We start from the raw sequence: 23,676 nt of genomic DNA on the forward strand, positions 1-23,676 counted from the left end.
AGGCTTGCTATACCCGCTTATCTTTGCTAATATTGGCATTTTTCAAAATTGTGTGGCTTAATCCACTATCCACCACACTTATGTTCTTGTCCTTAGCCATTTCCAATAATGGACAAGATTTTATGTTTTAAACAAGCAAATATATAATGAAGGAAATAATATAATTGAATTTAAACCAAAATAATAATTCAATCAAATTCAAAGCATAGAAATTAAATTAATACACCACATGAGTTTAAATATTTTTCCTTAGGCAATCAAAAATCTCATAATCCAATTTAGTCATCATTCTCATGGTTGAAATTTCCTTCACCATCGAGATGAGCCAGGTTAGTTTCTGGATTTATTCTCTTTATTTTCAAACTCTCTTAATAGAGATCAACAAGGTACTTAGGAGTTCTGCATGTCTTTATCTAATGGTTTTCTATACCATAATTATTATTACAAGTGGACTTGGTCTTATGTTACGGGTTTAGATAACCCGCGGCCTCTACCCCGACCACGGCCGAAGCCTAATCGGTTTCTACGGCCTTGACCATCATAATTATGCCTTTGGTAAATCCCACAACCAGGACCACCACGTCCACTACTTCCTCGGCCACGGCTACACTTGTCTCTATGGACATAGTTAGACTCCTTAGTCTCTTTTGGCTCTTTTAGGCTCTTGAGGATTTTTCTTTGTAATGTTAACCTTGTGAGCTTCATTGCACTTTTCATTTATAATTGCTCATTGGTTTGCTCAGCAAGCAGCAAACAAGATATGAGGTCTGCATGGGTCTTAAACCCCTTAGTGTGAAAAGCAGAGAATGTCTTCTCTAGCAGATCTTTCTTAGTAACCTCAGTACCACACAACCTTAGGATTGAGACAATCTTAAAAAGCTCTGAGTTATACTCATCCAAGGATTTGAAGTCCTGGATCCTTAGGTTTTTCCAATCGAATTGAGCCTTTGGTAGGAGCACCATCTGTTGGTGTCCATATTTGTTTTTTCAACTCTGTCCAAAGGTCAATAGGATTTTCTATAGTGAGGTACTGATTCTTGAGACTCTCAGCAAGGTGTGCATATGCATTATCACCTTATATATATTTTCTTAGTGCAATCATTATCATCTTTAATACACTCACATAGGTCCTTTGATTTTTAGGTTAATACAGAACATGCACCCGATTATATCATGCGGTTTTTAAGACCGAACCATGTAATTAATTTGGATCATGCCATGCGGTATTTAAGACCGAACCATGGAATTGTTTTAGTCTTAGGTCATGTGGTATTTGAGACCAAAACATGCCATGCCTTTACTCATAATTTTCGTGGCTTAATATGTCTTGTTTTTATCTCATAATTTCGTGGTTCAATATGCATGAGACAACAATCCTAGATAGATTTTATTCTAGTATGAACACATAGTATTACTGTTTTTAGAAGTTTTCCCTTTTACTAGATAAGATTTCCTTTTATTAAGTTTTCCTTTTCAAACTAGGATTTAGAAAATATTGTCCTAAACCTTTTTTAGATAATTACTGGAATTGATTTAAGAGTTATCCTAATCTATATTTTAATTCCAATTTTCAAGTTTTAGGTTTTAGGAAATTTAACAAATATTTTATGCATAATCGGATTCATCCTAGAACAAAGGATCTAAAGTTTTCTTAAGCTTTAGGATAATTACTATAATTTATTTGGGAGTTATCCTTACAATTTTAACAACCTAAGAACATGTCCATGCATTCAAATTTATGTTTCATATGGCCGAAAATTTACAGAAAATTTTATGTAAATCGGTTCTAGTTTATTATCTATGCAAGGTTCGATTTTATGAAACATATGAAACAATCAAGCAATATTAATCAATCCGAATTTTAATCATGATCAATAGGTTTAATTCACAATCAATCTATGCAACCCTAAGCAGCAAGATATCCGATTTTAAGTTTTAAAGTTCATAGGTTTTAGCATAAAATTTGTTTGTTGATTGTATACTTTGTAGTTTTAGGGTTCCAATAAATTTATGGATTGAATTCGATTCATAGGTTCTTTAGGGGGTTTTGATCTTATTTACCTTTCACCAATTGGATCTGACTGGATATGAACCGGGAGCTAACAGACCTCGGTTGTTCCCTTGATCACGAACCGCGAACCTTGGTCAAAACTTCAGGAAAAACTTTGATCACGAACCGCAACAGCTTCCCACGAACGGATCTCCTTGAATAGAACTCACCCCGAACCAAAGTAGGCCACGAACTCGGATAGAAATCGAGCAAGGGTCGATCACCGATGAACAAGGGAAGAAAGCGGCGGTTTTTAGGGTTTTTAGGGTAAGGGTTTTCTTAGCTGGACTTGAGAGTCTATCGTGCTAATAATGTATTGTAAACTAGAGGATTTAGGGAACAAAATCTCTTGTTCTTATTATTGAATGAATGATCGAGGTTACATATATATAGTGTTTCCCTAAGACAAAGTCTAAACCGACATAGGAATAAGTAATGGCCGATGGGCCTTGGCTGAACAGGCCTAAAGTCTTAAACACTTATGGACCGAGTATGAACTTGGTTATGGAATCCACAATCCAGTGTTTTACAACAAGATTTGTTTTTTGTTTTGTTTTTTCCTCTTTTTCTTAGGTTTCTCGTAATGCAAATGGCAAACTAGATCGCGAACTGCATTCTATCACATATGTAAATAATAGTTCTCATCGTTGACTCATTTGAGCAAATCCACTAAAATTATTATTGAAAACAAAAATACATTATAAAAATTGAGTTAAAACTGCATTATTCATTGAGCAGTTAATTATTAATTCCACTTATACTCTAATTTAGGCTTTTCTGTGCCATGTGTAAAATAGATTCCATCTTCTCTAGCATCCCAATAATTTTTTTTACCATAATGAACTATGAGACCACCACCTTTATATGCCTCGAACTCTGCATGGAACTTGAAATTAGGCCCTTGCCATAAGTAACAATAAAATATTGATTTCCCAATACTGTCATGGAAACTAAAATCATAGGTTTCTCCAGTACGCAAAAAATGGAAGCCTAGATCGTCGCTTGATAAACAATGAATCTTCAAGACGTTGTTTCGACCAAGAGAATTTTTGAAGAATACAGTATTTTTCTCATTCCATATAAATGCATCACTCAATCCTACGCACAATCCAATAACGAGCATCAAACAAGAGAGACGATTCATTGCGTGACTTTTTGAATTGGCCTTCTTTCTATACTTTTTTAAAATTTAGAAGTAATATATAGAGAAGAAAGAGGGACAATGTTCTTTTCATACAAGTGTGTTGCTGATATGAATAGGGATAATTAAGGTATCTTTTGGCTGATATGTATATGTTGACCGCTTTGGATTTTGTTTTGACTGACATGAATCTGTTGATAGCTTTTGATTTTGTTTTGACTGATATGAATCTGTTGACAGCTTTTGGCTTTGCAGTTTTGACAATTTTTTTTTTTACTTCCTTTGTCGATTTTGCGCATCTGTTTCAAGGATTTTGAAAGAAGATTTATTTTAACGTTCGGCTTTGACATTTGTCATATGCACTACGAGTCATGACTCCCATAGTCCCATTAATAGCATCGTGTGTACTAAGAATGGTTTTGATATATACCTCTTGTCAGCAATTTTGAAATTGTCTTCGACAGTTAGTAAAGAAACACCGATATGTTTTAGAGTATATGTAGTAGATAGCACAATTTTTAAAAGAAATTAAGGAACTACTATTTGACCAAATAGTACCCAAAATATACAGTATAATTGTCTTCATCTTCTCCATAATACCCTTTTTTTTTTTTTTAGTTCAAAGATACAATAACTTCCATTTCTGTTCATCTTCATCCCTTACTTTTTTTCTTCTCTCTTTTTAACCATTAATTACAGTCATGAAGACCAACACCACTATCACTTCCTCTCTTTTCATTCTCCAACTGCTCTTGATTCTCCACCTTTTTTACCTCTCCTATGCCATCAACAGTAGTGTCATCCTAACTCTCTACATACTTATGTGTGCATTCTCCCTTTAATAGTCAAAGATCTTCATTTTTATTTCACTGAATTTCAAATTTTCTTGGAATCTCCGTCGTCTTTTGTTTTTATAACATGCATTTTTTTTGTATTACACGCTATTTATTAAGATCACATGTAATACTGATACATCTTTTGTTTTTGTTTGAGGGCAGTTTTGATTTTTCACATCACTGAAAAATGGTAGTTTCCAAAATTTTGTGATTCAGTGGTATTTTCTCAATTCTTTTTGAGTCTAGTGGTAGTTACTAATATTACTCTATGTTTTATTATATTATTTTTTGGTTATGCAAATTACATAATTTAATTTAAGTGAACATAAACTAGTTTTTATCACGAAAGAATGTTACACGGACAATTTCACTCACCATTATTTTCAATTGAATATAATTTTTTTTTTGTATGAATGTAAAATTTAGTGAATAAAAAAAAATGTTGTTACCAGCTAAAAACTCTAGTCTCTAGAGATCTAGTGACTACGGGTACTAAACCAATATCAAAGACCCTCAGCAGAGTCGAGCACTACCCGATGAACGAATGGTGCTGAAACGGTTTATGGATGTTTGTGTCGAGAAGTTGAATTATTATGGCACACGGAGTAGGAAATGATAATACATAGTCATAGACTCTCTAGGTTTTATTTAATTTGGAACATTAAAAACAAAGATGATATATAAGACATACTCGATCATCACATTCAAGACGACGGAGCATTCCCGGGATCTTCGCGTAAAACATACTGGAAATCATCTCTTCCCTTGTCTGGATTCCTCTTAAATTCCATGATTTCTTTGAATGTCTCTATGAATTTCTTCATATGCAATCGTTTCCATTCCTAATAACCCAAAAACACGCAAAGTGAACATTCATAAAGAGAATCTTATATAATATGAGAAGGTTTTTCTCAACTTTTGGTAAGAAGATGACACTTGGCCTATTATCTATCTAACACCTGTACATTTTTATTGTTTGCACCTAATTAACTAAATTCATTTATACTTTGGACCTAATTCACTAAAAGTCCATAAAACAAAAAAAAAAACTCTTAACATTTCCTTCTTCTCTTCTTCAATTAGATCCTCCCAATCTAAACCCACCATTTATCAGTTTGTGGTTTCATCATAGGAACAATTTGATTATAGGTTATTTTGACATTATAAAAATATGTTTCAATCTTATGTATGATTCACAGCAAGAACGGATTCTAAATTATGTAAAAAAATTATTTATGGGTTTCCACTCTTATAAATGATTCATAAGCAAGAAAGGAATCTAAATTATGTTAGATTGTAGATGTTTACGTGTTCTCAAAATTCTCTTATAAATTCATAAAATTTTGAGTCAAATTTTAATTTCTGAGTATCCATTATTGGGTTTAGTTTCTGGAGTTTAATCCTATATAATCTAATGGTGGGATGTTTTATGTAAGTAATTTGATAATTGCTTACTTATTTATTCCCTATTAGATATTACCAATTTGTTTTCCATAATATTAGAATTCAATCAGTTTTCCAAAAAATAAAATTTGAGTCCCTAATTGCTCTCATTTTAAGAGATTTTTTCAGTCATGATTATTTAATTTCAGTCATTAGGTTCCTATGAAGAATTATATTATTTTTATATATTTTTCATATTTCAATAGGTATTCTCGAATAATTTTAAATATTTTTTTGCAGGTTATCATGTTTATTGTTTGCATTAAAAATGCATCAGAAAAATATAATGTGAGAATGTTTGACAAATTTACTTATTCATTAGAGTGTTTATGTATGTATTTCCTAATCTCCATGGACCGGTCCGGCAATTTTGGATGACCTATGCCAATTTGTTTTTAAGAAACCATTTTCATTATAGTAAATAAAATAATAAGAATAGTAATATAAAAAATTATTTTCATAAGATAGTTTCTAAGTCCATAAACCGAAATATGTTCCTTTTGCTTGCTCACATTTTTTTGTCTTTTCAATGTTTTCATATTCATTTAAATATTTATACAAATTGGATATATCTACATGAAAAATATATGTTTTTCTTATATAAAACTTGAACTTATAAAAAAATCTAATAATAACTGAACTTATAATTTTATTTTTTTCTACATAAAAGAAAACAAAACTTGTGGTCTAAAGTATACTCCAAAAAATTTGATGCCATAATGCTTGGCTTCATTTGCTTACCCTATGGGTTGGGCCTCGGTCCGGGCCTTGAACCATATTTTATATTTACTCTAGGGTTGTCGTGTTTGTTGGTTATATTAATACTACTACATCATGAAAAAATGAACTATCATGATTTAATATATTCAACATCACTACAAGAAATATGCGTATTTTTAGCGCACGAAAAAACGCTATCATTTCGTTTCGATAGCGATTTGTAAATGTTGTCTTTGTCGGTGCCATCTTAGAGGGTGCACATACAATATCATTTTTTTCTTTGCTATTATTTGTCTCTCTATAATAGTGAATTATTATCACTATATTAAGATTATTAGTAGCATTTTAAAATTACTATATTATTATTAACAGTGTATAAAGTAGACTAAAACTTCTTCTTATAAGACGATGCATATGAGTCTCTCCATTGTAAATTTAGTTTGTGATGTTACTATCATATGCTTAAAAAATCATGTTGTTAAGATTGTGATGTCTTTTTATATCATAGCATGATATGAGTTGCATTTTTCTATATTAATTAATTTGACTTCTATAGTTGTGACTTGTGAGTAATATATGCTAATTGTATATTAGTATCATTTTTTAGGAATCTTAGTATCAAATAGCTTTAGATTAACCATCTTAAAAATAAAAGATCAACAAATATTCTCATAACATTTTCCACTTTCACATATAATATTTTACTTCCTAAGACACTTTTTTATTATGATATTTGATATAATAATATTCTGCGGTTTTTCTTCTACGTAGCTACGAGAAAATAAATATTTGTTTTATTCAATTGCATTTATGATAAAGCTAAAAAGATAGATCTAAACAATCATTTCGGCGATAGAACAAAACTATTGCATTTTTATACTACACCAAAACTTAGAGTAATTTTTTATAAACTTATTTACTTGGATTCATTTTCATTATTAAAATTTCGTAAAAAAATTTTACTTTGTATTAGAATGTATAAAGAATAAATTATATTGAGGGATGTGATTGCATTTTTTACCTCACCAAAAATTAGCTGGTAAAATATATTTATTAAGTTCATTGTTGTTTACTTAAATTTCATATTTAGATTGTATTCATGTAAGTTATTTTCCAAAATTTTCATGTTTTTGTAGATGTCAGTGGTAATATAATTTGTGCAAACGCAAGAAAGAAAATAAAAAAATGGAGAATGCTTAATATGTCTTGAAAGTCTAAAGGGAGAAAAAACCATAAACACACTACTATGTAATCAAAAATTTCTCTACATGTTGAAATACTCTAATACTACATAAAAAAGGAAAATTTAAGTAACACTAAACAAAAAAACCCAAGAAATATTGAAATGATCAGTATATTTTAAAATTCATTAAAATAACAATTGCTGAGTAAACGAATAAAAGAACTATAATATCCAAATTACTAAAATAAAAAAACAATGTAAGCTAAATCCGTGCGTAGCACGGACTGACTTCTAGTATTAATATAAAAAAGAGTTTAAAATCATCAAACCTCGAAATCCCAATCTCCACCAATATCAGGATCATTCTTGTTGATCCATGGATATGTATCCACTGTCATCTTCTCTGAGTTGTCCTACATGTGCAAAAAAGTCATTATACATAACCTCATCAAGAGAGACACTAAACCATTTTTAATTTTAAGTTATGCATTTGGAGACCAAATCATTAAATCTTTAAAACTTTACCTTCCTTACAACCTCAACTGTAACTCTTTCATATTCGTTTCCTTCAACCCAATCAAGATTCTCAAGTTCATCATCCGTTAATCCCACTAGTACCTACAAACAACTCACCAAAATTTCTCAAGATCAATACACAACAACCCACAAGAGTTAAAGTAGCTGATATGATCCTACAAATCAAACCTTTCCATGAACTTCTCCATTCTCACGCGGTACAATACATGGATACAATCTCCCTTTAAGCCTAAACCTCTGACTGAAAAAGACAAAACCCCCCCAAAATGACCATTAGATCTTAGATCGAGAGAGAGAGAGGTAGGTAGGTACAACTTACAAGCCAGGGAGTGTGGCAGAGACGATCTCAGGAGTACGGTTAAGCATGACGTGGTTAACATCAGGCTCTTGAAAGCTGCCATAGACGAAAACATTGTGAAGCTGAGGAGAACTAGAGCTACTCATGTTTTGTGTGGATCTTCTTCTCTGTTTTTTTTTTGGGTTGGGCAGATGTTAGATAGAGCTTTCGACTTTATAACGAAAAAGAAAAAAAAACACGTAACTGGTGAAACACGTGAAATGATTCTTGTACCACAATTATCATTAAATTTGTTGTTTATATAATTATCCTGTATATCGTCGTCAGGTACACAAATATAAAACTGATGGGTTGTATTTTTTTGGGTGCTATTTAGGTTAAAAAAATGATATAATATTTTTTATTCACAACAAAATAAATTTATATTTGTATTACTTTTAACGTTGAGCTTCTCTTACTAAATAAATTAGTTAAAATTTCGCAAAACTAAGATGAGAATCATACATAATTTACTTCAAACTTAGCGAGACAACAATTATATTCTCTTATGATTGATAACATGATAACGGTCTTTTAGTCTTACAGATAAAAAATTATCTAATTATTAAATCGATTAATGTTAATTAGTGTTAATGAAACAAATTGAAATGAGGAGACGGGCCGGGCACTATTTGCTAACATAACATATGTTATGTATACTTACCAGATTTAAGAATAATAATATGAGATTTATTTGTTTGAAGGCCGATTATACAGAAATATTCCTATTCATTTGCATCAATAATTTTATTCTGCATTTCCTAAAATAAAACGAAAAAAGAAAGTAAAGTAAGTAGACAGACCAACGTGACTAGAAAACTTTAACCAACTTTATTCGAAAACTTTAAATTATCCCGAACGCACTCAGCCAAATTGGTACTGATTACTAATTGATTTAAAAAGGTGGAAGTGGGAGTGTGGAACCACCTTTTTAAGGATTTAGGTTCATAATCCCTTATTAGAGACTCATGAATACAATAATACAATCCACATGATGTCTCAAATCTTACAAATAACACATGACATTACTGTTCTTTTCGTTGACCTTTACAATACTCTCTATATGTTTTATTTAAATCTAGATTTAGATACAAAGGTGCTATATATAACATACGCAAAAGTCAAAACACACATATATATCCATTCGATCAAGACGATGGAGTATTCTCATCCGATAGATCTTCGCGTAGGACATGGCTGAAATCATCTCTTCCTTTTCCATTAGGATTCTTCTTCCATTCCATGATTTTCTTAAACGACTCTATGAATTTATTCATGTGTAATCGTTTCCATTCCTAAGAAGAAAAAAAGCAATAATCCAAAACACGCTAAATCGGACCAGTGTGTACCATTTCTCATTCACAATGAGTCTTAACAAAATAAAAATTGTGTAAATCATCAAACCTCGAAATCCCATTCTCCGCACATATCATGATCATCCTTGTTGATCCACATATATGTCTTAACTGGCAACTTCTCCGAATTGTCCTTGTAAATGCAAAACAAAATCATCATAAATTTATAATCTTATCAAGACCACTACAAATGTTTTTAAATTCATATGATAGTGTGTTAGTTTTTTTTAAATCTATATATTAAAACATGACAATAACCATAGATTCTTCAAACTTACATTTCGTACAACTCCAACTGTCACTCTCTCATACTCACTGCCCTCAACCGCATCTAAATTCTCAAGTTCATCACTTGTTAATCCCATTAGTATCTACACCAACCAATTCACCAAATTTCTCAAAACCCACTTCGATCAACAAACTTAATTTTTTTTTCCCAATTATACGATTCATAAACACAAGTCAAACCTTCCCATGAACTTCTCCTTTCTCAGAGGGAACAATACATGGATACAAACGTCCTTTAAGCCTAAACCTCTGACTGAAAAAAAGAAAAAGAAAGACCCAAAAATATCTATCAAATCAGAACTATATACAGAGAAATCATTACTCAACCGAGAAAGAGAGAAAGGTATACGTACAAGCCAGGGAGTGTTGCGGAGACTATCTCAGGAGTACGGTAAAGCAAGACGTTAAAGACGTCTGGCTCCTGAAAGCTACCATAGACGAACACATTGTGAAGCTGAGGACCAGAGCTACTCATCTTTGTGTTGTGTCTCTTCTACCGTTATGTATGTTTTATATAAGTTTGTTTTATATAAGTATGTTCATTTCTCTAATCAGAGTTTTGACTTTTATATAACAACGTCAAAAATGTAAATTTAATTAAACACGATGATGCCTGGCGGATCCAGCGTAAGAAAGACGTGGCACTGATTCTCTTACGACAGCGTTGTTAGACTTCGACGACTAGTGACACCAGTTAGTGTATGAAACTCCGTGTTCCTTTTGTTTTCTTCTTATTTGTCGGCAATTATTTGGATACACATCTACTAAAAGTAGTTTCTTTCTTCAAATTATTTGGATATGGCCTAATCAAGATAATATATATTATATATTTTTTTTTTCTAAAAGAATCCATTAGATTTTTTGTTTTTAATAATTAAGAGATTTTGAATCTATATCTTTATACAGCTGTATAATATTTTGAGTCAGGAATCAGAGTATTTTTATATGTTTCTATTACAATATTTTTAGAAAAACAAAAAATTTCATAGCACTATAAGTCTCATTTCGACGAAAGAAAAAGTATAGTAGTCATCGTATTTTCTTATTTTATTCAATCTAAAGATTAAAACTTCAGAAATTAACGTATATCAACATCGTAAAACTATATTTTAACAGATTTAAGATGAAGAAGTTTGTACAATCCCCGCTGGCTACAAAATTGTATTGTAGAAACTAATGACTTCCAAAGGAATGCACCACTCGACCCGGCAGAAGCGAAACAAATTTCAATCTAAATTTAGCTATGCTTCGTAGAAACTACTATTGAGAATGGTCAAAAAAATGTATCTCCATTAAACTGAAGAAAGATGAAAGCAACATGTATATTACGAAAAATCTAAAATGGGTAACATGAACGCAGCATAGGGTGGGCGAAACCCATAACAAAGAGATACAATCATCTATGATTATTTACTTCTTCATTCATTTATTAAATTTTGAATAATTTCGATACTACTCCAAAATGATATGTGGTTGATCTAAACAGGTGTTTGATGGAACAGAGGTCGTGTCTGGTAAAAAATCTAGACTACACTCCGTCCACATGCCTTCGTATTATGTGTCGTCGTTATCAGGTTCTTACGTTAGTACGTAATTAAACAAAAAAAATTTACGACTATTAAATTATTTAAATGGCTTTGGATGTCTTCTCGGTCAACTCTAATTACACGAATGTGGATCACTTGTTTTAGCGATACCATTAAACTCCCAAAGTTCATCTTATACTCTTGGTAAATGTGGTATATATTGAAAGCTCCTAATAATTATTTGAGAATAACTTATTGATATTTGAAAGGTTTTGAGAGAAACAAAAAATGAAAAGAATGAGAGAGAGAAAAAAGCGATTGTCAGACGAACGCCTTTTTGGTCTTCGTTCTCGTGTCTCTTCACTTTGAAGAGCGGTTGTCATCGGTTTCCGACGATTCTTTCAGATAACTGTAATACAGTTATTGTTGTCATAACTGTCAACTTCCCAAATCTATTTAAACTCTGTGTGTGTCTCTGCCAACATTGGATTGCACAGAGTGAAACAAAATTTCCTTTGTTCATTTTAATCATGTCTGATAATATCCGAAGGCAGATGCAAGAAATTGATTTGGGGATTGATGATTCTACAATCAATCTCCCAGGAGATCTGTGTGCTGAAGCTTTGGGTGAGACCAGGTTTAGCCTAATCGTTACACCGGTAAATCCCCGAAAGCAAAATTTACGGGCTATGCTTAATGCCTTGCCACGCCTCTGGGTAATTTCATGGAAACGGATTTTGGAGGTGATGGTGTCGTGTCCGCCTTCTCTGGGATGTCTCTAAACCCCTTCGTTTCCAGCGCTCTTTCAACTTTGGTGAAACGGCGTGTGTTCTAAAATTTTGTTATGAGAAGTTGCGTAACTTCTGCTCTTCATGTGGTTTGCTCAACCATGACACTAATGAATGCCCTTCTCGAGAACCAAACGAACCACTGCCAGGAGATGATGATGAGGGGCCGGACTATAACCCTGATAACGCAGGTTTCGAAGATGGAGATGAACAGGTGCAAGATGACATCAACCAGTCTCACACCACAAAGAATACAGACACTTCGGATACGTCTAAGAAGCGCAAAATGGAGCAATAATCTCCCTCTGATAACAATGGACCTGTTCCGCTACTCTACTGCGAGATGAGACAAGCATATACGACAGATGATACTCTCCAAAGCGTTCTTACTCGTCAGAAGAGAGAAGCTGAAGTACTAGAGGTTCGTAACTGGTATGTGATGCAACCATCAACCAGTGAACAACCGACTGTGAGGAGAACCACTCCAACAAACCCCAACCTGATTCGTGAAGGTACGGTGGGCGAGAAGCCACCGGGGTCAGAATGAATACAGCCTTTTGGAACTACCGAGGATTGAAAGGGAACCTGGCAGTTCGACGCCTCAAGGGGATCAAGGCAACTTATTCCCCGGACTTAGGTGTTGACTGGTTCTCCCGCTACCTCCCACAAACGCTGCGTTTGCGGGTGATAGCGGTTGCTAGCGATTGGAACCAATCACAGAAACCGGTCCCAATCGCTCCTAATCGCTCCCAACCGCTCCAAACCACTGAATTCCAAAAGCTGCTTCCCGCAAGCGTTTGCGATTGCGGTTGGAATTTTTATTTTTATTTTTTATTTTGTAAAAGAACTTAAAAGAAATCAATGATAATGATTTTTTGTTTTGTTTTATCTTCTATCTAACCATTTTACTCATTAAGGATGGGAGAAAATGAAGTACGGATACGATTGCAGAGATTATAAAATAACTAATTAGAAGAAAATAATATTTCAATTAACAATAATCCAGAAAACTTGATGTAAATTTAATAGCACATCGCACATAAGTTCAAAAAATCTAAATAAATATAATATTTCATCAGAAATTTAAGAAAATAAGATTATTTGTGAAAAATATTAAAACAAATCACCAGTGACTCTTCTCAACTCTCACTTGACCATTCCTACTGATGCAACTACTGACCCACGATCTAAGAGAAAAGAGAAAAGATCTACGATGTAAAGCATATGTTTTGTCATTTATCAAATTACTTGATTAAAATTTTGGTGAAAAACCAAATGCATAAAGGAATACGTATTTCAATATGAAATTTATTTGTTTATTGAATAATTATTTTAGTATTTTTTTAATAAATTTTAATTATAAATCAAGTTTAATAAAAAATTTGGTGTTTTTAAACATTTACATATTATATATCACATTTATTATGTTCCAACCGCTATTAAACCCGCTGGTCAACCAGTCGTAAACTTCCCGCAAATGCACCAATTTTAAACCGCTAAACCAGTCGTTCAAAACACTTAATAACGCTTGAAACCGCAATCGCCCGCTTCCGCAATCTCCCGCAACCGCAACCGCAACCGCCGCGTTTGAACCAGTCAGGCCCTTACGCTTTCTGATCGAGACTAAGAATCCAGATGATGTGGTGCGTGATGTTGCAGCAGAGTTAGGATATGACTTTGTTAGGTGTGTTTCTTCTTTGGGTATTGGGGGAGGTTTGGCTTTGTTATGGAAGAATTCAGTGTCTGTAACTTTCTATGAAATTGATGCACGTCTCATCGATTGTAAAATTGCTAATAAAGATGTGTCTTTCTACTTCTCCTGTGTTTATGGCCATCCAATTCGTAAACTTAGACACATACTTTGGTAACAACTTCAACATATAGCTGTTAAGCAAACCGGTCCATGGCTAATGTGTGGAGATTTTAATGAAATCCTCCATCCTTATGAGAAACGTGGAGGCCGAGTATGAGATAATTGGACTTTAACAGATTTCCGTAACATGGTTCAAATCTGTAAAGTCCAAGATCTTCCTTTCAAATGAAACAACATGACTTGGCTTGGCAAAAGACGCACACATAATGTAGAATGTTGGCTGGATCGTGCGATGGCTAATGATGAGTGGAGAGCAAACTTCCCAGCTTCTAAGGTTGAATTCTTGGAAATGATTGAATCAGACCATCGACCTACGATCATCAAAATTAGACGCCCAACTGACAAAGGGATGAGACCTTTTCAGTTTGATACTAGGCTATGCAAAAAGCCTGAGATTGCATCTGTTATTGATTCATCATGGAACTGCAGCAGTCTTGGACTACGGCCTACCATCTTGGACAAAATCAAACTATGCCGCAGGAATATATCCTCTTGGAAAAGACAGAACAATACAAACTCTGCGATCCGAATCAAGGAGCTAACAAAGGCGATTGACTTAGCACACACAGATGGTAACACCTCAAGAGCCGATGTCAATGGATGAATGAAGGTGACTGCAACACAAAATACTTTCATGCATCGGTGAAAAACAGAATTGCACGGAATAGACTAACTTCCATTCAGGATCAACAAGGAAAAGAAATTTATGGAAACAGAGAAATTGGAGACGAAGCAGAGAGATTTTTCAGTGAGCTATTCTCGAGCCAAGGACATGTTGATCCTCAAAATGTACTACGAAACATAGGAACAGTGGTAACATAGGAGATGAATAAAATTTTAACTTCAGAGGTAACTACAGAGGAGATTAAAACTGCATTGTTCAATATAGGGCCGACTAGGGCTCCAGGTCCTGATGGATTCAATGCTGCCTTTTATCAAACTTACTGGGATGTTGTTGGACCTGCAATTGTGTCTGAGGTCAAATCTTTCTTCGTATCAGGAACCTTGCAACAGGACTGGAATCACACTAACCTCTGTCTCATTCCAAAAGGAACACACCAACGAACGTTGAAAGATTTTAGACCAATCAGTCTATGTAATGTCTTATACAAGATCATCTCGAAGATCATGGTAATGCGGCTAAAAAAGATCCTCACATTGGTGGTCTCGGAGCATCAGGCAGCTTTCATCCCGGGTCGTCTAATCACTGATAATGTACTGATTGCTCATGAGATTATGCACTCTCTAAGAGTATGGAAACGCTGTGCCAACTCCTATATGGCCGTTAAGACGGACATTAGCAAAGCCTATGATCGCATCGGTTGGGAGTTCCTCGAAGCAGTTTTAACAAAAAAAAGGGTTTGATAAACGTTGGATCAAATGGACAATGGAGTGTGTTCGATCGATATCTTTCTCTGTTCTTATTAATGGAAGCCCGTATGGCAGGTTTCAGGCATCAAGAGGACTACACCAAGGTGATCTATTATCCCCCTACCTCTTCATGTTATGTGCCGATGTCTTAAGTTCTCTTATTACGGAAGCTGTCCAGACAAAAAAAGATCCAAGGAATACGCATTAGTACTCTAGGTCCAGTTGTCTCTCACCTCCTATTTGCAGATGATTCTCTATTCTTCTTAAAATCCAATTACAAGAATAGTTCCAATCTCCTAAAGATCTTCAAGGAATATGAGCAAGCCTCAGGTCAGTTGATTAACTTGGAAAAATCTTCGATTACGTTTGGTTCACGGGTTTATCAACAAAATAGAGACAAAGTGCAGCAAACACTTCAGATTCCTGTTACTTGTGGAGGAGGAAAATACCTAGGATTTCCAGAACAATTCAATGGTAGGAAAATAGAGATGTTTAAGTACATCTAAGATAAGGTTCAACAGCATACAGAGGGTTGGGAAACAAGATTTTTATCTGATGGGGGAAAAGAAACACTATTAAAAGCAGTGGCCTATGCAATGCCAATGTTTTCGATAAATTGCTTCCAACTTCCTTAAGAGATTTGCTCAGAACTGGACAGTATGATGGCACACTTTTGGTGGGGATCTACTAAAACCACACGTAAGGTATCCTGGATTGCCTGGAAAAAGATGACAGTATCTTAAAAAGAAGGTGGACTCGGTTTTTGGGACCTACACTTATTCAACCAAGCTCTGCTAGCAAACCAGTTGTGGAAATTAATTAATAGACCTAACTGTCTATTATTTCGCTTGCTAAAGGCACGTTACTTCAGAGACGAAAGTATATTTTCAGCAAAAAAGCGAAATAAAGCATCTTGTGGATGGAGTTCACTATTGTTTGGTCGCGAGCTACTACAAAAAGGCATCCAAATAAATGTTGGTGATGGACGAACAGCTGATCTCGCCTCTGATCCATGGTTGCCAACAGTTCCTCCAAGGCCTCCTCACCTACTACCAATGCCAGACTCGTCTCTCTTAGGAGCGGATATTATTGATCCAATGACTCACCAATGGATAAAGACAAACTTAACTCGGTAGTTCTATCGGAGGATCGACATCTGATTCAAAAAATTTATCTACCTCTGACACCATCGCCTGATACATATTTATGAAGCAATACAAAAGATGGGAGGTACACAGTTAAGTCGGGCTACTGGACGGCCCTACACCATGACATGGGAGATAATAGACCAAAACCACCTCTTGCTACGTCTCCTGGCCTTGCTGCTGGTATTTGGACATTGGAAACCTCTCCAAAGTTAAAATACTTCATGTGGAGAGTGGCATCATGGGCCATTGGGTCAGGTGAAAATTTATTCAGACGAAACATAAAGGTGAACCCATATTTTGCAAGATGTTGTTCAGTTCTAGAGACTACAGAGCACATATTGTTTTCATGTCCGTATGCTGTTATGGCATGGAGAAAAGCAGGTAGAACCGTAGAAGAGAAGTTATTGGTTCTCATTACTCTGTTTAAGGACACCAAAGTAAATACTAACTTTCGTTCACTACCATTCTGGTTGTTATGGAGACTATGGAAAAGCAGAAATGATCTTGTCTTTAACAAAAAGTCAACTACAATCAGTAAGCTCATCACTCAAGCTGCTGTGGATACAAAAGACCGGCTAGATAACACAAGCTCTGGGGACACCCAATCGGAACAAAGAAGGTCTCATCAACGACAAAAAGATGGTCTAAACCGCAACCTGGCTGGGTTAAATGCAATTACGATGCCTCACATCATAAAGGTGACAGAGTATCGGGAATGGGTTGGATAATCAGAGATCCCAATGGGCACATACTCCATTGTGGTATGGGAAAGTTTCAAGGACGTTTTACGGCAGAAGAAGCTGAATGCTCCTCCCTTATTTGGGCAATGCAATGCAGCTGGGGACTTGGTTACAGCTCGGTGATCTTTGAAGGAGATAATCAGAACATCATTCAATAAATCGTAAAGGATAGACATAACCACAAGTTACAACGCTACTTGGATTCCGTTCGGCTATTGCGACATCAGTTTAGTTCGACTAAATTCTCCTTCCGCCACAGAGAACAGAATACATGTGCAGACCTTTTAGCAAAAACTATTGTTGTATCACCAATGCCATGGGAAATTTTTACTACTTGTCCTTACTTTCTGCAACAGTTTGTAAACTCTGATCTTATCTCCGATAATTAATAAAATCATTGGATGGAAAAAAAAGAAGAAAGTTTTTGAGAATAAAGAAAGTAAATAATATTTGAAAATCGAAAATGTTATAAGATAACTTTCGTTGGGAATATATATTTTGAAAGTCTGAAAAAAGATTAAAATATGAAGAAAAACTTATTGATATTTCTGCTTAAAGGTTTACAATGACATAAGAAGGATTTATATAGGAAGATACTAAAGGAGGAACCTAGATCACATGTCACTACACACATGTTATTACTGGAGAACAAAGAGTATCAAATTTGTTATGGAGAGAGATTTGTTGAGCTGTAAAACCCGCACGTTGATGAGCTGGTAGCGTACGGTTTGATTGTCTCAACTCTTTGTTACCGTTCAGGGCAGAGGTGTAATAGTACTAGTGGGCTTGATAGTGTGATTGCGGCCCACTTAGTTGAGGTCTTAAAGAGATCAAAAGCAGAAGAGGAGAGCCCTTCTATTTGAGCTGTAGAGTCTTGGTTAATATATTTCTGTATTTATTTTCTTGAAAATATCATTTAGTAAATTATAAATAATAAATTTTATCAGAAAACAGTTTCTAAAATGTTGGAACTCAGTTAAGTTAACAACTCTTTTCCTACTAGTAACCATTAGAAGATTAAAAAGAAAATGAATAAAAGCAACAATACAGAACAAAATAAACAGTTTTTGAGAAATAAAAAGAAAATCTGCAAAGAAGGAACACAATAATAAATGGTAACCAAACAATAAAAATATCTTTTAAAATATATTAAATATTAAATAAATCAAATTTCAATGTTAATACTAATACTACTTTTAATGTATATATAATGAATTTTACATTTGATTTTAAAATAAAATTTTTGAATAAAATTTTAGATATATAATATTAAATACTAGTTATTAATATTAACACTACAATAAAATTTTAAGAGTAATTTAAATTATTTTTAGTTTTTATTTACGATATAAACATGAGTCATTTAAATTTATTTTAGTATTCATACAGTTTTCAAATAGAGCCTTAAGATTAGTTTAACATGAAATTTATATCAAAAATATTTTTTTCTGTCAATACATTGTGAAAATATGAAATTATTATATTACAAAATTGATATAGTATTAATAAACATATATTTATTTATCTATTTTAAAATAAAAAATGAATTTTAATATTTGTTCTTGATTTTGTTCCATTTGTTCCTTTTCAATTTTGGAAAGTAACATTTTTGTTCTATTGTTCTTTAGTTTTTTGAAAAATATAGAGGAAAATATATTACTTTTAAATGGTAAAAAATTTGTGGAATAAAGAGGAATATCATATTTCTCCTCTTTCTTTTCCTAAATTGTGGTTACCAATTGAATTTTAATATTTGTTCTTGATTTTGTTCCATTTGTTCCTTTTCAATTTTGGAAAGTTACATTTTTGTTCTATTGTTTTTTATTTTTTGAAAAATATAGAAAAAATATATTACTTTTAAATGGTAAAAAATTTGTGGAATAAAGAAGAATATCATATTCCTCCTCTTTCTTTTCCTAAATTGTGGTTACCAATTGAAGGTAAGACATAACAATGCAAACATAACCGGTACGTCTTTTAGTTTTAGATATTAAGTTGTTATTTATGTTTTTGTTTACCAGGTTGTGGAAAGCTAAATTTAGTGGAATTTGTTAAACTTTTCAACTTTCCCATTGATATTTATAATTTTGAAACGTTGTGTTAATTTTGTTTCTAAAGGAATACAAGATGAATGACAACTCAACGATGGAAACTGATCAACAAAATGACGATTTGAACAATTGGTTACCGGTAACAGCGTCTCGGAAGGCCAAGTGGTGGTACTCTGCCTTCCACAATGTTACCGCCATGGTGGGTGCCGGCGTTCTTGGTTTGCCCTTTGCCATTTCACAACTTGGATGGTACATTATTCTTCATATGCTGACATATACATTTCTTAGGATTAGAACGGATCATATTTGAGAGATGAATCTAGTTCTTATGCTAATTCATCGTTTGAATAATTGTATTTTGGTATCATTTGAAATAACATAAATATTATAAATCGAGAAAATTTTAGTTTCTTCATGTTCTTGTAGGGTACCTGGAGTAGCTGCAGTGTTAGGATCATGGGTGATAACATTCTATACATTATGGCAACTTGTGGAGCTCCACGAGGCTGTGCCTGGAAAACGCTTTGACCGATACCCGGAGCTTGGCCAACACGCGTTTGGTCCAAAACTAGGTTATTGGATTGTGATGCCACAACAAATGTTGGTCCAAGTTGGTACCGATATAGTCTACAATGTCACGGGAGGCAAATCTCTTAAGAAAGCGATCGAGCTCTTGATCCCGAGTTTTGCAATGAGGAACACTTATTACATTTTGATCTTCACCGCAATTCAACTAGGACTGTCTCAAATACCTAATTTCAACTCTCTCAAAGGCGTTTCTCTTCTTGCCGCGGTCATGTCTATATGTTATTCGATGATAGCCTTTGTTGCTTCAACGGTTGAAGGAGCGGAACAACACAACCCGTCTAGCTATGGAATTCGATCACAAGATTCCGTAGATATAGCGTTTGACGTGATGAATGCGTTAGGGACGGTGGCGTTTGCGTTTGCAGGACATAGTGTGGTTCTTGAAATACAAGCGACCATACCTTCAACACCTGAGGTCCCTTCCAAGAAACCGACTTGGAAAGGAGTCGTCGTGGCCTACGCTATTGTCCTCTTTTGCTATTTAACCGTTGCAATCTCCGGGTTTTGGGCGTTTGGAAATCTAGTGGAAGACGATATTCTTATCTCCCTCCAAAAACCTAATTGGCTAATCGCGGTCGCTAACTTCATGGTCTTTCTTCATGTAATTGGAAGCTATCAGGTTCGTTGTTACAATGATATATATATATACTACTACTTGAAATTCTCTGTGTTAATATTTACTTTTGGTTAATTAATCACAAATTCTGAATAAACAGGTGTTTGCAATGCCTGTATTTGATGGAATAGAGTCGTGTGGTGAAGAATCTACATTTCACTCCTTCCACATGGCTTCGTATTGTCGGACGTAGTTCTTACGTTGGTATGTAATAACTTTATGATATTATAGTAAAACGTTTTTAACTTCTTAATAATTTATGTAATTTTGATCAATTTGTGTTTTTGCAGCATTGGTAGGATTTATAGCAGTATGTATTCCATTTTTTGGAGGGCTGCTAGGGTTCTTCGGCGGTCTTGTTTTCTCCTCAACGTCCTACTTTGTAAGATCTAGACCCAAAATACATAACTTCAACTTTTTTAATTTCATGATTTTTTGCTTGGAAGCTACAAAATATTGTTATTAAAAGATGGTTCAGTTCATGAATCTAAAGGATCTAATGAATTATCAAACAACCAAAACAAATGCTTAATTTCACAGTTGACACTTCCATTGATTATAGGAAAACATGTTACATGTTAATATGGTGGCTTATTATTAATATTATATTGCATTGGTTTTCTAATAATACATTTTTATGTAACCATAGCACATATATTTTTATGTAACAACATATATATTTTTTTTTGTATTCGGCAGTTGCCATGCATTATATGGTTGGTCATGAAACAACCGAAACGGTGGAGCTGTCACTGGATTGCATCTTGGGTAAAATAAGCTATACCTCTTCTTCCAAACATATATATATATAGAATAGGTTATATAATGTAATGCTAATTAAAATATCTTTATTTGAACATATGTTATTTACAGATCTCGATAATAGTTGGAGTCCTAATCGCGGTTTTAGCACCGATAGGTGGAGCGAGACAGATCATCCTTCAAGCCAAAACCTATAAGATGTTCTCTTAGTTAAATTTGCAACGGTTTCTTAACTTACATTATCTTTATTCTTCGATAATGCATATTATAATATATTAGATGAGGACCCGCCCGATATGCGAGTTTAAAATTTTATAAATTAAATTAAATTTAACACAATTATATTAAAATTTGATGTATGTTATTTATAAATTTTATTTTTGTTATAATACACTGATTTATAAATATTTACAATTTTTTATGTATGTTACTATTATAAGTGTATTTTTTTACACCTAAATATTTTATATTACAAATATATTTTTTATCACCACCTAAAAATTGTCTATATGAACACATTAAGCCAACTATTTTACTTTCACTTCTGCATAGTTTTTTAATTACTAAAATTGGTGGCTCAAAATCTATTATGAATAAAAATTATATTACATAATATACTAATCAGTGATGTATCATCACAATAATGTATGAACACCATGGAAAAAACCTCGGCTCTGCCCTCATCTCTTATGGAGAGCACCTTACATTCAACCTCCTCCACCATAGAGAGAACCTTGGCTCCGCTTTCCTCCCTTGGGGTGATAACCTTGCGTCCAACCTCCTCCACCTTCCTCCTTTGGGAAGATAACCTTATGTCCAACCTTCTCCACCATAGAGAGAACCTCGGCTCTGCCCTCCTCCTGTGTGGAGAGAACTGGTCACGTCTTTTTGCTATCTCAAAATCGCTTTCTCCGAAAACCAATGAAAGTAAAAACCTTTTTCTAACGTCACAAAATCTTTTGATGATAGTAACTAATATTAAATATTCCAATGTATTCGTGATAGTAACTATGCACAAGTGAAAGTAAAATAGTTGGCTTAATGTGTTTATATATTACATAATATACTAATCAATGATGTATCATCACAATAATGTATGACCACTATGGAGAAAATATCAGCTCCGCCCTCATCCCTTATTGAGAGAACCTTGCGTCCAACCTCCTCCACCATGGAGAGAACCTTGGCTCCCTCTTCCTCTCTTGGAGAGATAACCTTGCATCCAACCTCCTCCACCTTCCTCCCTTGAGGAGATAACCTTGTGTCCACCTTCTCAACCATAGCGAGAACCTCGACTCTCCCCTCCTCCTCTTGTGTGGAGAGAAAATGTTCACGTCTTTTTTTTATCTCAAAATGGCTTGCTCCGACAACCAATGAAAGTAAAAACTTTTTTCTAACATCACAAAATCTTTTGATAGTAACTAATGTTAAGTTTCCCAATGTATTCGTGGAAGTGTCTTTGACACACCATGATATAACTTCTGTCTCTGTAACGCCTCAACCGCCACCTTATTTAGTGAGCCATGTCCACTCTCAGTCCATGGGCCCACCTTCCTAAGTGGTCCATACATCTATTCTTGGCCCATGGACCCACCCATATTCAATGGCGGTTTGTTACGTCTAGTAGGCTTTAAAAACTTGTTTACCGATCCTACAAATCAACAAATGATTGTTTCTTGTGTTTTGTCCTTACTCGCACAGTTCCTACAATCACTTCCAGGAAGATCACCCATCATGAAGTTCTCTCAGGATCCTTGACCGAAAAATAAGTGCATTTTAGTGACATATGTGGCCAAATCAATTTTTTAAACATTTCCGCAAAGCAGGGTGTCACAGTCTTTGAGCTCCTATGGATCTATCAACAACGATTTATGTTTTTCCAATTTATCTATCTATGTTTCTTGTAAGCTTATGTTTGATTAGTCTATTTTATCCATTCATTAGGTTGTTTAGCTTCTACTCGTTATCTCCCTTTGGGATTGAATGAATAATGGTAATAATTATGTTTGCAAAAAAAAAAGGGTTTATGACCAAGCAATCAAGGTTGAGAATTTAGAAGAAAATTAATTTGGCATCATTAAAGAAACAATAGAAAATTATAAGCACGATAATATATGAATCTCAAATAATTCAAAGATGAAAATATAAATATATATTAAATAAAACCATCTAAAAATACTACAATAAATTTTAAAATATAGTATTAGGAAAAGAATACGCATATATTAATTTTTTTTGGTTAACATATTAATCTTACCTATTCTCAACTGGAAAAGGAGAAAGTAGGAGAAAATTTTGGTTTAAAAAAATAAGAAAAATTTAC

At 33.9% G+C, this 23,676-nt stretch overlaps 2 protein-coding genes and 2 pseudogenes across 4 annotated transcripts; 1 reads left to right on the forward strand and 3 right to left on the reverse strand.

Annotated features, from left to right (window-relative positions):
• Window positions 1–2,697: 2,697 nt before the first annotated feature.
• On the reverse strand, window positions 2,698–3,251 carry LOC104732878 (S-protein homolog 9 pseudogene; annotated as a pseudogene). The gene has a single exon (XR_015573759.1). The product of XR_015573759.1 is annotated as an S-protein homolog 9 pseudogene (transcript).
• A 1,345-nt stretch (window positions 3,252–4,596) lies between these two features.
• On the reverse strand, window positions 4,597–8,556 carry LOC104732879 (AIG2-like protein B). 2 transcript variants are annotated; one of them, XM_010452476.3, is made up of 5 exons: window positions 8,230–8,556; window positions 8,079–8,151; window positions 7,899–7,991; window positions 7,703–7,786; window positions 4,597–4,869 (listed from the first exon to the last, which is right to left on the reverse strand). In XM_010452476.3, exons 1-5 carry the CDS (start codon window positions 8,352–8,354, stop codon window positions 4,732–4,734), a joined length of 513 nt encoding a protein of 170 aa, XP_010450778.1. In that variant the 5' UTR covers window positions 8,355–8,556; the 3' UTR covers window positions 4,597–4,731. The 2 variants fall into 2 exon arrangements, with proteins under 2 accessions (XP_010450778.1, XP_087333593.1); XM_087477467.1 differs by having other exon boundaries at window positions 4,788–4,912; window positions 7,669–7,786; window positions 8,230–8,444.
• A 662-nt stretch (window positions 8,557–9,218) lies between these two features.
• LOC104732880 (AIG2-like protein A) lies at window positions 9,219–10,627 on the reverse strand. Its single transcript, XM_010452477.3, has 5 exons — window positions 10,244–10,627; window positions 10,071–10,143; window positions 9,881–9,973; window positions 9,652–9,735; window positions 9,219–9,542 (listed from the first exon to the last, which is right to left on the reverse strand). The coding sequence occupies exons 1-5, from the start codon at window positions 10,363–10,365 to the stop codon at window positions 9,396–9,398; spliced, it is 519 nt and encodes a 172-aa protein (XP_010450779.1). The 5' UTR covers window positions 10,366–10,627; the 3' UTR covers window positions 9,219–9,395.
• Window positions 10,628–19,482: 8,855 nt separating this feature from the next.
• LOC147933391 (lysine histidine transporter-like 5) lies at window positions 19,483–21,563 on the forward strand (annotated as a pseudogene).
• The last annotated feature ends 2,113 nt before the right edge of the window (window positions 21,564–23,676 follow it).

Source organism: Camelina sativa, chromosome 12, assembly GCF_030686135.1.
Source record: "Camelina sativa cultivar CO46 ecotype springtype chromosome 12, ASM3068613v1".
Taxonomy (NCBI): domain Eukaryota; kingdom Viridiplantae; phylum Streptophyta; class Magnoliopsida; order Brassicales; family Brassicaceae; genus Camelina; species Camelina sativa.

Excerpts from the sequence above, each read along its gene's own strand:
- LOC104732879 (XM_010452476.3), bottom strand. The coding sequence starts at position 8,354 with ATGAGTAGCTCTAGTTCTCCTCAGCTTCACAATGTTTTCGTCTATGGC. Across the intron at positions 8,152-8,229 it reads TCTGCCACACTCCCTGGCTT|TCAGAGGTTTAGGCTTAAAG; the intron begins GTAAGTTGTACC and ends TGTCTTTTTCAG. Across the intron at positions 7,787-7,898 it reads CAGTTGAGGTTGTAAGGAAG|GACAACTCAGAGAAGATGAC; the intron begins GTAAAGTTTTAA and ends TTGCACATGTAG.
- LOC104732880 (XM_010452477.3), bottom strand. The coding sequence starts at position 10,365 with ATGAGTAGCTCTGGTCCTCAGCTTCACAATGTGTTCGTCTATGGTAGC. Across the intron at positions 10,144-10,243 it reads TCCGCAACACTCCCTGGCTT|TCAGAGGTTTAGGCTTAAAG; the intron begins GTACGTATACCT and ends TCTTTTTTTCAG. Across the intron at positions 9,974-10,070 it reads AAGGAGAAGTTCATGGGAAG|ATACTAATGGGATTAACAAG; the intron begins GTTTGACTTGTG and ends TGGTTGGTGTAG.